Raw genomic sequence first — 13,311 nt, 5'->3', positions numbered from 1 at the left:
TTATTCTGCATCAACCTGAATTTATAGTATATAGACATCTCTTTTGTAAATGAATGTTTAAATTCTAATAAACATCCATCCAATTCATTGAACAAAATAAAAAAGTCAAAAAGATCTACTCATTTTTCAATATACATGGCACACAGTTATCATTTAATAAATAAATCAATTGAATTTGATAACCTTTAGCCATTCATTTTATATATAAAAGACATATAATACTAGAAATTATTAACTATCTTATATTGATAAGATTTTTATATTTTATTGTTGTCTTATATTTTACAACTGTTTATTTTAATCTGTTAATAGTATATGTTATATACTTTCTCATTTCTTAATAGTTTATTATATATCTAATAATCTTTGATAGGATTATCGTCTTTTTTAGATAAATTTTGTTTTAAATAGGATAACTAATTGGGTCAATTGATTGTCATTCTCTATTGAATTAATTTTTCTTACACCTTATGTCAAAGCTGCATTGTTTTTTTTACATTTGAAGGGTTTTTTTATTTTTATTTATTTTAGTAAAAAAATACTTGAAAATAATAATTTTAATTTTTAATGTTTAGAATATAGATTCATTTAATATTTATCAATTTTAATTTAATATTATTTTTTGTTTATATCCTCTTATTCTGTGTGAACCTGAATCCATAATATTTAGACATCTCTTTTATACATGAATGTTTAAATTTCAATAAATATTTATCCAATTCATTGAATAAAATAAAAAAGTCGAAAATGTTTATTCATTTCTTAATATACATAGCACATAGTCATCATTGAACAAATAAATCAACTAAATTTGACAACCTTTAGCCATTCATTTTATATATAAAAGATATATTATTAGAAATTAATAACTATTTTATATTGATAAGATCTTTATATTATATGGTTGCCTTATATTGTACAATTGTTTATCTTAATCTGTCAATAGTACATGTTATATACTCTCTCATTTTTTAATATTTTACTATTTGATAATCATATATGTAGGTACAAGTTTCCGATAATTGAAATCAGAGCAAATAATTATTTTCAATTAATACCAATTTATTTTTTCCCTCTATCAGTAAAAATCGGACATTCATGCAGTTCACTAATACAATATTACTTTCTCTACAAACTCTTTTGAAGGTACCAAATTGAAATCTACTCTAGCATAATCAATATTTCTTGTGATCTTTTTCGTAGCGTAGCTACGGACACCATCCTAATATATATAATAGTATAACAAATTTCACATTTTTTTTCTTTTAACAATGTACTTATATTTATTGCACACCAAATTATAAATTATTTTTTTAATTTTTATAACTTAGAAAGACTGGTTGACTTTGTTTATCCATTGGTGATTTAGTATTTTCATTCAATCCCTTTTAAAAAAAATTTGGTAACAAGTTTTTAGTAAATAGTGCAATTTGATATCAGGAAAAGTCATTAGTATTTGTGAAAATAGGGTTTGGGGGCCATTAATCAGGGGAATAAATGCTTCTTAAATTGGCGAGGAGAAAGGTAAAAGTCTTAAATTGAATGAGAATTCAATATGAAATAAGAGGCCTAAATACTTGGGTGAAATGTTTAAAATCAGTGAAGATGAACTATATAAGATTGCTTTATTTCAACTTCAAAAGCAGTAAGAAATAAAGTAATGTGTAATTCAAAAGAAACAACTTTTTTATAAAAAAAAAATAAAATAAAAATATTCAAATTTAACTTTTTAAACAGAGCATATATATGCATTTAATTTTATACAAAATGGTCAAGCACTTGATAGGAAAAAAAAAAGGCAATAGAGTTAGTGAAGAAGGGGGGCAGTTGTACCCTTTTATTCTCTACCTTTTTAGGAGCGTTAGGTGGCCAATACATCAGAAACCTGTTAGCCTTTAATCTTTGAATATTCATATATTTGATCAAAACTGTTGCAGGTGTTGAACCTAGCTCTATAAGAAAAATATATCATAGTAGTGCTGCTATTTATATTAGCATAATTTTTTTTAACGAAAAGTTCTATTTAATTAAAGGTCACGTTTGGTTCAAAGAAAATAAGACAAAAAAGAAAATGAAATTCGATATTCCTCTTCTTCTAATTTTTCTTGAACCAAGCAAGCGTAAATGCTTTTTCCATGCAGACAGAGATGTAACTTTGTTTTCTGTTAAACCCTTATGATGAAATAAATTTTCTTGAAATTAACTGACTATATAGTTATATTATACACTATACGCTATATAGTTGTGAACTCGAAGGAGATGGGTACGCGGTCTTAATTGCATTGGTAAAAACTTGTAAAAGACGGTATCGGGGAGAACGGAACAAGTCTTGAAACCCACATTTCTTTCGTGGAAGCAGCAGCAATTGGACGAAAAACATTGGAAGGAAACTTGGGTACTACGTCTGCTGGCTTTCCCAATCACATATAAATATGAGATTCTTGTATGTGGTATCTACTTACACTTACTCCTTCTTAGGTGTTGGCAAGGGAGAGACACAATGAAGGTAATATTTTGGTTTCATGCAGAAAATACTGTTATTTACTACTAATATTTATAAATTCTAGCTTTGGGTTTATTGATTTATATTAGTACTGATTTGTGTTTGTTGTGCATGATGCACGATGACTATGCAGCAAAAGGTGGTGTTGAAGGTGGTTATGAAGTGCCAAAAATGCCGGAAGGAGTCCCTCAAGGTGGCTGCAAAACAAGACGGTACGTAACCGAGTTATTTCTTTGTCTTGTTTTCTTTAATTTATTTGTTTTTGCGTTAAAACTCGAGAGCTGAGATGATTACATAACTGCAAAAACAGGCGTCAGCTTTGTTGGATTGGAAGGACAAGAGAAAGACAAAGTTGTGGTGATTGGAGATGGTGTTGATGCTGTCAAGTTGACTAGAGAGTTAAGGAAGAAGGTTGGATACGCCGAAATCATCAGTCTGGCAGAGCAGAAGTAATGGACATCCAGCTGATTGGTTTGGGAGTTACTTCCACAAGAATCTCAATAAATGCCAGAGGGACAACACTGATAATTATAGCATAGAAAACTTTCTTCTTTGCCTGCCTTGTGTGTATAATATTTCTTTTTCTTGTGATGATAAAGTTCACGATTTTCTGTTAGGCACTTGAAATTTCCTTTGTATAAGATGAGATTTGCTGGAATTTGGACCTTTGAATTCTGGTTTGGTGGGAGATATATGACCTTAAATTTCCATTTTCTTTTCATCGTTTCGACTTCTGATAATTAATTACAGCCAATCACCATCAACAGAGCTCTTTGCAGATAACTGTTTTCTGAGTTGACAATGCAGAAAAGCTTGTGTCTTGGTCATCAGTCATATAGGAATTGAGGGCAATGCGCGGTCTCCAAGTCCGCTTTAATCATTTCATTGCTGGACTCGAGTCAAAGATGGAAACGCGTTTTTTTAACGTAGTCTTGGGGCTGCAGGCTCTAAAAGTGTAACCGTAGAATAATACAGTGGAGGGGAAAACTGAAAAGCATCTTTCTCACATTTACTGGTTTGAATATTTTCCTCTACCAGAAAGCATAGACCTAACACAATTCAAGAGCAGCATATCTTAAACTTTCCCTGATTGTTTATGTAATCCCACAAATCAAACACTTGGAAAAACAAGAGACAATAACCACTTCATACATATATATATATATATATATATCTCAGTAAGACCGGAAAAGGGGGTAAGAACTCCACCCTTGTGCATACAAAATGTAGTGAATTTCTAGTATTGATTTTCTGGATGTGTGTCCGTCGAATTGTTACACAAGATACCGAACACTTACACAAGATAATAGTGTAAAAAATGAAAAAGATATTATTCATAAACTTTAAAAATAGTATACAGGGTTGGTTCACACAATCTTATGTGGAACACTATTTAAGCAAAAGTACTACTTGAAAGAATTGAAGAAGCTGACTGTGTCATTGAGTGCCCGGATAAAGTCATCGACATCTTCTTCAGTGTTGTAGAAGTGAAGGCTGGCGCGTGCACTTGCATTCACTCCCAGATAGCGATGGAGAGGTTGCGCACAATGGTGACCTGATCTGATAGCCACTCCATGCTGAGATTAAATAAAATTTGTTGCCATTCAGAAAAAAAAAAACAAAAAACCCTTCAAATATATTGTGTATAAACTACAGATTGTCTTGCATTGCATGTAAATCCCACAGGTTGGTTTGAACTACAAATGTAACGCCAAGTGAGTTTAGACTTTTAAAACAAAACTGGAGTTTGAGAAATTAAGTGGCTTTCCAAACCATAATGTTTCAAACGCAGTTTTCAAGACTAACCACAATGCCAAACCAAGCTTTATAATAATTATTGAATAAGAAAAAATAGCAAAAACCTTAACAACAGTATTAAAGTGCTATTCCTTATTTGTTATGCTACCTGTTGATCCAGAAAAGTTGCAAGATCTGTGGGATGAATATTCTCAACATTAAAAGAACAGAGAGCAGCACGATAAACAGTTTCTGCAGGCTTTGGGCCATAGATCCGAATATTCGGAACAGAACATAGTTTGTCATATAAATAATTAGCCAGCTCCATCTATAAAACAAAAAAGGCCAGTGTTGTTAGAATAAAAACATTCCCAGCTTATCAGAAAGTGACTTCTAAATCCATCTAGCCCTCCTAGAAAATGACTAAAAAAGAAAATAGGTTAAAGTCCAATCATATGATTGTCATTATGAAGAAAAAAGAAGCATTCTATAGGTGACATAATTTAATTCATTCCAGAAACATAAAATCAGTCAACAAAGATCTAAGGAAAGATGAAAAACCATAGCATAATTTAATGACTGCTTCCTTAATTATCCATAACCAACTGGTTTGTACTGTATTTCTTTTAATTTTTAAAGCCAACAAATATGTGTGTCATTTATCTGTCCATCAAGCATTAAATCAGGATCCCTAGGAAAAAAGCAGAAAAACGCATCGCACCTCATAGTCATGAATTTTCTGCATGCCGATCCCAGACAAGTAATCAATTGCTGCCCCTAATCCAATTGCTTCCCCAATTGCAGGTGTTCCAGCCTCAAATCTAATCCAGTTAAAGAGCAAGAACAAAATAAGCCATGATAAGAAATAAAATACTGAATATTTAGACCAAAAACTACTTGAATGGCACGTGCCTGTAAATCAAATGAGAAGGAATTCCTTTCAGCAGACAACTAAATAGGCAATAATAACTTAATTGCTATTAGACTTAGGGTTCAGGACTAAATGTCTCCTATCAAGAAACCACCTTAATCATGAATACACAACTCAAACAATGTACAAAGCTGTTAAAATCCCTCTCATCCTCAACCTTACTTACTAAACGATACTTAAGATGAAATAAGCTCACCAACCTGGAAGGGGGTTCTGCATATGTGGAATGATCCAAAAATACATCAGAGATCATTTCTCCACCACCTAAAAGGAGGAAAACATTTACAAGGATCAGCTTTAAACATCCATGCCTCTATTCCCACAGATACTGATTTACAGAAGTCCTGCAAATAACAATTGAACTTTGAAAAGGAAAAATGTAAGCAATGGCATACCTAAGAATGGAGGCATGGCTGACAAGAGATTACTCTTGCCAAATAAGAATCCAATGCCTGTAGGCCCACACATCTGAAGCATGTTTATTCCTTAACTTCATATACTTGCCCATATGGCTTAATCATGCATAAGATAACAAACTAACCTTGTGAGAAGAAGCAACAAGAAAGTCAGCATCAAGACCTTGGACATCAACAACCATATGGGGAACACTTTGACAAGCATCTACAAGCACTTTTGCCCCAACCTCATGAACCCAGTGCACAATTTCTTCAATTGGAAGTACAGAACCTACAGGTAAAAGAGTTTTGGCAATAAATATGACCATGCCATCAAATATTAGCATATTTAGATAAATTTTGGGGAGAAAAAAAAGGAGATTAGAAAGCAATAACTTTAGTAGAATACGACGCGATCAGATGATGAGAAATTAATCTAAGAATTCCAGGACCGCTAGCCTCCCATAATAACCTTGTTCTTTCCTCGTTATCCTATCATTCAGGTTTTCTTCTTCCTTAATTTTTGGGTTGGGGTGGGGTATAGGGCAGACAGCAGTAGCTGATGGCAATCAGCGCAGCCAACTTTACCTCTTGGTTATCCAGGGATATTGGCTAACAAAAACTGGTTGGATTTGGATGGACGATATGAATACCTTTAAATAACAGCAGTATTTTTTTTTTTGGGAAGCAAATAACTGCAGTATTATAGCCTACATTCTCAATAAATGTAAAATTAAGCCACTAAAACATTTTCTTAATCAATATCAAATGCCAAGAAAAGCACCTATAAGAAAACACAAACAGTCAATGAAAAAAAAAACACAATACTTAAAAAAATCCTAAACTATTAGGAATAATTCAAATAAATCTGCTTTTTTTATTATGTTTAATCAAACCATTATATTTTTATTTTAAGCCAAATAAACACATATGACTAACAGTTGACTAGCTATTGTTAGTCAAAATGACCTGTGTCATTTTTTATATCATGTGATATTGATGTGACATGATAACATGTCATAAAAAATGGTGACATGACATGCTAGTGTGGCATGATAATGTGATCACATGGTAGTTTCAACCTCTACGTCAGTGACACATCAATGTCACATAGACATAAAAATTACGTATGTCAGTTTGACTAAAGATAACTAGTTAAAAGTTAATCACAAGGGCTTATTTAGTAAAAAAAAAAAGTATAACGGTTTAATTGAACGCAATAAAAGAATAAAGACTTGTTTGAATTTTCTTGAATAATTCAGAGACTTTTTAAATTATTATGCCAAAAATACCTACCAAGCACGTTAGAAACATGATGAACAACTACAAGTTCCGTCCTTGTAGAAATCATCTCTCTCAGCTTTACTACATTCGGAATTTCGTTCTCATCCAAACTCACAAACTTCAAAACCGCGCCTGTCTTTTGAGCCACAATTTGCCATGGAACAATTGCACTATGATGTTCAGCAATCGTAAGTACAATCTACAAGAACAAAAATATTCTCATAACATTACAATTCAAATCAAAATAACAACCACCTTATAGATAAAAGACACAAACAACAAAATTCAAATAACACAACCTCATCCCCAGGCTTTAAATTTAATAAACCCCAAGAGTAAGCCACTAAATTGATAGCTTCAGTAGCATTTCTTGTGAAAACAATCTCACTAGAATCCGATGCATTAATAAAAGCTGCCACTTTCTTTCGCGCCAACTCATACTCATCCGTAGCTTTAGCACTGTATGTATAACCAAAATAACACAAATGAAAACAAATGATTAAGATAACTTCCTTTGATCATTGCTTTTGTACCTACTCTTTGCTATTTGATTTCGCTTTTCTAGAAAGATACTTATTTAAAAGCAAAAGCAAATGCTAGAAACTAAAATGCAATGCCAGTTTTAACATAATTATTCCATATAAAAGTAAAATATCATGCATTTTCAGGGGCATAGCCACATATAGTTAAGTGGGGTTATTTAACTTCATATAGCTATTTTATAGTAAAATTTTTCAGCAATTTTCTTTTTGACCAGACTTAAATTAAATAAAAACCTAAAATGAGGTGTCAATATAAGTAAATCGCAATTAGTAATATGTAGAAAAAAATCTTAAAAAGCTTTTATATTTGTATTACAAATATGGCTATATGTTTTTTCTTCAATATAATATGACAATAAAGCAATAATATTTGATTAAAATGTACAATGAGGCAAACATTCAACTATACTTGTTCTCTACAATAGTAAAATCATGCATTTTATGTATTATCACAAAAATAAATCTTTAATTTTACTTATTCAAGAAAATTTTGCTTTCAAAAGCAGAAGATAAATAACAAAAATAAAAAATGAAACAGTACTCAACTTAACTTGAAAAATTCATGAACAATTACTTCATAGACATGATATAGTATCTCACAGTGGAAACTTTCTATTGAAATAATGAGATAACATACGCAATTCACCTTTTTTTTTGTAAATTTAACATTTTCGAGCCAATATTTTTAACCAAAATCACCAAGGGAGTACCTCAAGTAGTGAATTCCTCTGTGAACATTTGAATTGTAAGCTTCGTAATAATTATGTAAAGCTTTTAACACTGCCGTGGGTTTTTGAGAGGTTGCCGCATTGTCTAAGTACACAAGTTTTGACCCATTTACTTCCTGCCAAATTTAATAAAAACCTAATAAAGTGAAGCAAAAAAAAATTAAAAAAAAAGGAAAAGACGGGAAATTTAAGGACCTGGTGGAGGATGGGGAAGTCGGGACGGCTAAGGTGGCCTAATGAAACGGAGCCTTCTTTAACGGCGGAAAGCGAAGCAGAGAAGCGGCGGAAGCCTAGCCGAAGAGGAAGAGATGAGGAAGAAAGAGGAGGAATGGTAGGGTTTAAGAGTGGAAAAGAAGGAAGTTTTACAACTACTCCTTCCATCATTTTTCTCATCAAAAGATATTCCAACAGACTTGAAAATTAGCTTCACGCCTTATCATCCCCCTTATATTGTTGTTATCCAGTGGGAGACGAGGCGCCATTAGCGAGCTGGGCTGCCGTCCTTAATTAAGGCTATTGGGCCTTGTTTTATTTTCATTTTATCCACATTTATTTGCCTTAAGTATGTATGTATTTGGGAAAATCATTAAAAACTTCATTAGACTTATTAAAAGATAATCATTGTAATTGTTATGGTTTTCTTCTAGATTCGAGGATGTATGATAAGACTTATTTTCTATTTTTTATTTGAAAAAGAAAAACGGAATTTGAATTTAATTTTTAAGACATAAAATCAAAAAATATAAAAAGTATCATAAGTTTGAAAAAGAGCAATTCTTAATAGTTGAAAAGTACAAAAAAACACCGGATCATCGGCTCATTAATTAATGTATTATTTTTTTTTTTAGAAAAAAAATTCGAATCTCTTTTTCTCAATTATAAAAAAAATATAATTTTTATTTTTTTTTATGATTAAGAGAGGAAGGATTCGAACCGGAGATTATGTAATACACCAACCAATGAAACAAATTTTAAAAGAAAATGAAAACAAACTCATAAAGCAAAAGCAAGACCATGAGCAGCAAGATTCCTAAATCATTCAATTCAAAATTCACAACGTTTCATTCAGGCACCCTTTTACTTGAAGCAGTAAGCAAGGGACTCTGAGATACAAATTATGGAAGGCTTGGCTGTTTTAAACCTAGGATCAAAATTATTCTATGCCCCTCACAAATCTTGGCAGGGGAACGAATTTCCTACGTTTTTTTCCTTGAGAGAAAAGGTAAAGAACTATTGGCGCTTAAGTGAAGGAAGCAAACAGTCGTACACCCGTTCCATGCGTGCTGTCACAATTAGCTTGTATGCAGTTTGAAGACCAGGCTTTCCCAAATCAATTATATCCTGTTTTAAACTGTTCATCACATTTATATTACTGGTTAGTTGCTGTCGCAGATCAACTTACAATCAAAAAGCTGAAACAGAAACACATGAATAAACCCCCCACCATTGCCATTCACCAGTTGTCTTTGCTTGCCCTCTGACGGCGCTGTATAAGCGATCTAGACAATATATCAACATCCCAAACATGCATTGTGCATCATTTTCCTGTGAAATAGCATTCAATATGTTTTATCTCTTTTTATGTAGGTAGGAAATAGTCAAGTGCAGTAGCAGTATCAGCCAAAGCAAATGGGGTTTTGGTTTACTCAATCAACAAGCGCATTCTAATCCATCAAGAGACAAAAATTTTGAACCAACGTAAGAGAAGTTTTAAACCAACATAAGAAAAATGAGATAAGAAAAGTGAAAATAGGTTTTGTAACAAACATAAGCTCTTCCCACAAATGATGCCTCTTACCCTGAGTGAACTTTGACTATTATGCAAAGATCCATACAAAGAAAACAGATCAGGCTCCAAGAAGTGGGACCACTGAAATCTGACAATGACTTTTTCTATTTGTACCAAAAAAGACAACCATATCTCACAGCCTCGCAGGAGGACATGCATGCATAGGCAGATTTTGTCTTGTGTAAGATGCAAGGAAAATTAACTTTTTTTCTTGCCACTAACTGAATCCACAATGGAAACATAAATGCATAAAGTAGATGTAGATTAGCTTATAAACAGTAAGCATATGAAGGCATACTAGTTACCAAGTGAATATCAAGAAAGGAATGTATGGGAAGAGAATGGACTGTAAAGATACTTTCAGGAAACAATAACAAAAATACACAAACAGAGCAAGTGGCAAGTAGAACGCCGCTTCCAGTTCTCTCTTGGGGGCCACGATAGGTGGAACTGTAGAAGTCAACTCAATCTCTGACCAATCTCTAGGGTTGGCAAAACAAGAAAAATAAAGAATGATCACCAAAGTGATGTCATCATCAGTGAAGCCCTTATTATTACCTCTAGGCCATCAAAGCTAGCTAGAACTTGCACTCTTAAACCTTTCCCCTCGACTGAGAAAGCAAATAAAGCACAAGATATTAAGATTCCCTATGACTTTCTTCCTCCCAAATAGTAGTGAGAATAATGAGCCAACAACTAGAAGAAACAACGTCAGATGCTTATATCTTGAAAATAGGTTGCCTAGAATCAAATCTTATCAACTCCCAGACAGAAAAATTAACCCTTTGATTTTTCAATAAGCTATATAATAATAAAAAGAGAAGCATGTGGAAAAGGGAAAAGGAGGAATTTAATAAGAAGCATCCAAGCTATTGAATAGTAAGGTTCTTACCAGCCCTTGGTCAACATAAGTTTGGTACTGCATAATAGTTTTCTCAACCTCCACAATGAGCAGCCTCCTCTGGATACGAGCAATTCTTCCCCTGCCTTCTGCTCTAGTATCCTGATTGTGACAAAAGCCAGATAGTTAACAGCATGAAAAACAAGTCAAAGAAAATAAGAATCTTGATCATTAGTATGAATGTTTTGCTGGTCTAAGCAAATGTACTAAATGACTTTAGACGGTATCTACACATGTTGGAAGTAAAAGGTTGAATACATAGTGTAGCAAGATAAATGTAAAACCATCTAAGCAGTTTAATGAACTAGACCTAGCACATAGTTCCTTCCTCCACTGCTCTACAAATGCAATTGACTTCAAGAAATTAATTAGATAATACATTATAGAGCTTTGAATGTTCTCACCTGTCTAAACCATGCACGCACAGCTACGATCAGACCAAGAGATAGAAAGAATGCTGGCAAGGCAGCAAGGATCGCAAAGTTGATTTCATTTGCTCTGAGAATCTGATCCAGTTCGAGCATGGCCCTAATAAAATGAGCATCTTTAATAAGTAAGAGCATTGAGATAAACCAGAATATCAGTAAAATTTACACATCTATGCAGAAAGCTGGTGTTAAACTTACATCTCAATATCCAGTTTCAACTTCTGAACCTGCAATGGCAAGAACCTAAGGTTATGCAACCAGCATTACAGGCTGCAACAACATAATAAAAGTAATGGGCATTACCTGGATGAGAAGAGCGTGAGCAAGCTCTCCGTGGAGAAGATTCTGGATAGGATGCATAAGTTCCTTTTCATATCTACATTAGAAATTCCAATGATTTTGATATTTTCTCGAAGAAGAAATTTGCCAAACTAAGAGATATACACCATACCATGATAGTTCAGTTAAAGTAATATATCAGAACAGCAATCACAGGAACATATTTCTTCTGAAAATTTTTTAAAGGTACCAACAGGAAAACCAGTACTATCAGAGAATGCAACATATTCCAGATATATTGGCATTTATAAAAACTTACTACTACTAATCATTTCAGTCTAACCAACTTTTGTCACCTGGAGCATTCATACAGATAAAATACAAAACAAATAGTCAGTTCGAATTTATCAAAACACACTAGTGTTTGCAGTCTCCTGAACATAGCCATGTGCCTATATATTGTTACTTGCTTCAGATCATCATATGCCTAACTTTGTCTCTATGACACATGCACACAAATATACGACTTTGAATATGCATGCATACAGTTACATGTGTGCAGAAACACTGTTTGAAGGTAAAAAGTCAGTCCATCATTGCAATCCTGAAACTCTTATTTACACATAATTTCTTTCTTTTCACCATTGTTTCAGGACTTACCATTTTGGTACTCCTATGAACTTATTAACAAATGTAGGGGTGATGGTAAAATTTTGCCAGATCTGTCCTACAATTGTGTCTTAAGTCATCAAATTCTAACATGATTGCATTAACCATAATATTAGAAAGAAAGTCATACCTTGCCATAACTATCTCAAGCATTTCCTGATCTGACGCATTCTCTGGTAATTTTTCACCCTTTGTCTGCTCGCTGAAGGCCAATAACATTCTGCAAACCGCATGAAAGCAGTTATGTTCAGAAACAGCACTTGATCATGGCGGCCAAGAATATAGCAATTACCTTAGAATGAATAAAAAAATATTAGGCTAAAATACTAAATAAGCCCCTGAACTATCACAAATTTCTCAGAAGAGCACCTATCCTTTTAAGATACCCAAATAAGCCCCTATTCTTTAATTTTTACCCAAATAAGCCCTTATCTTGGTGGAAATATGTCATCTGACACACGTTATCTTCATAACCATTAGGTTAATGGCTAGGCAGCATCCTTCGCACTCGTGGTAGATGAGGTGGCTTTTCTAGCTCGGTGTAATTCGCTTACTCAAATATTCATGTTTCCGAAGGAAAATTCTCCCACTCAACCAATTTCACCATGTCAAAAAAGCCACATCAGCATTCACATGTGCAGAAGATGACAACTGGCCATGGGCCTAATGATCATTAAAGTCACATGATATACAAGATATCTTTCCGTCAACATAAGGGCCTATCAGGTTGAAAATCATAGAATAGGGGCCTATTTGGGTACAATAGAAGAATAGGAGCTTATTTAGAAAAAATGAAAGAGTTCAAGGGCTTATTAGTATTTTAGCCGAGAACCTAATTACATCCAATCACCATAGATAAAGAAAGGGATGAAATAGTGAAGTAGGAAATCTAGAGGCAAATAAACCAACAAAACAAAACAGAACAAACATCAAGCAACTTACATCAATAGAAGAATCTAAGTTCTTTTGTTTTCATATCTCAAACGAAGATTATAGTAGTGTGAAAAGAATAAAATAAGTACAATTTTTTTTTGTACATATGTAGGTGCGTTGGGCCTTGACCTGCAAAGGGAAGCAGCTGTTCTTTATCACTTAAACCTCAAACACCACCCCACACCCCCCCCC

General features: G+C 33.3%; 3 protein-coding genes across 4 annotated transcripts in view; 1 reads left to right on the top strand and 2 right to left on the bottom strand.

The window, feature by feature from the left end:
* On the top strand, positions 2,631-3,224 carry LOC18590014. The gene is made up of 2 exons (XM_018127069.1): positions 2,631-2,715; positions 2,814-3,224. Exons 1-2 carry the CDS (start codon positions 2,631-2,633, stop codon positions 2,954-2,956), a joined length of 228 nt encoding a protein of 75 aa, XP_017982558.1. The 3' UTR covers positions 2,957-3,224.
* On the bottom strand, positions 3,701-8,551 carry LOC18590013 (cysteine desulfurase 1, chloroplastic). The gene is made up of 10 exons (XM_007015271.2): positions 8,316-8,551; positions 8,103-8,236; positions 7,150-7,309; positions 6,863-7,049; positions 5,713-5,858; positions 5,567-5,639; positions 5,372-5,435; positions 4,962-5,061; positions 4,410-4,568; positions 3,701-4,080 (listed from the first exon to the last, which is right to left on the bottom strand). The coding sequence occupies exons 1-10, from the start codon at positions 8,511-8,513 to the stop codon at positions 3,910-3,912; spliced, it is 1,392 nt and encodes a 463-aa protein (XP_007015333.1). The 5' UTR covers positions 8,514-8,551; the 3' UTR covers positions 3,701-3,909.
* The window catches only part of LOC18590012 (protein DGS1, mitochondrial), a 7,207-nt gene continuing 3,012 nt past the window's right edge, over positions 9,117-13,311 (bottom strand). The window contains exons 8-14 of one of the 2 annotated variants that reach the window (XM_007015268.2): positions 12,317-12,406; positions 11,542-11,614; positions 11,437-11,465; positions 11,215-11,338; positions 10,802-10,912; positions 9,565-9,665; positions 9,117-9,471 (exon numbers count right to left, since the gene is read on the bottom strand). In XM_007015268.2, coding sequence (XP_007015330.2) covers positions 9,351-9,471; positions 9,565-9,665; positions 10,802-10,912; positions 11,215-11,338; positions 11,437-11,465; positions 11,542-11,614; positions 12,317-12,406 — 649 coding nt within the window. In that variant the 3' untranslated portion in view covers positions 9,117-9,350. The other variant, XM_018128378.1, reaches the window with a different exon arrangement.

The sequence above is a fragment of the Theobroma cacao genome, chromosome 9 (assembly GCF_000208745.1).
Source record: "Theobroma cacao cultivar B97-61/B2 chromosome 9, Criollo_cocoa_genome_V2, whole genome shotgun sequence".
Lineage (NCBI taxonomy): Eukaryota > Viridiplantae > Streptophyta > Magnoliopsida > Malvales > Malvaceae > Theobroma > Theobroma cacao.
Note: the sequence above shows the minus strand (reverse complement) of the source record. Positions and strands in the feature narration are given on the sequence as shown.

Coding starts and splice junctions, on each gene's coding strand:
- LOC18590014 (XM_018127069.1), top strand. CDS start 2,631: ATGCAGCAAAAGGTGGTGTTGAAGGTGGTTATGAAGTGCCAAAAATGC. Junction 2,716..2,813: donor GGTGGCTGCAAAACAAGACG/GTACGTAACCGA, acceptor CTGCAAAAACAG/GCGTCAGCTTTGTTGGATTG.
- LOC18590013 (XM_007015271.2), bottom strand. CDS start 8,513: ATGAGAAAAATGATGGAAGGAGTAGTTGTAAAACTTCCTTCTTTTCCA. Junction 7,310..8,102: donor AGAGGAATTCACTACTTGAG/GTACTCCCTTGG, acceptor TTATACATACAG/TGCTAAAGCTACGGATGAGT. Junction 5,436..5,566: donor AGCCATGCCTCCATTCTTAG/GTATGCCATTGC, acceptor TCCTCCTTTTAG/GTGGTGGAGAAATGATCTCT.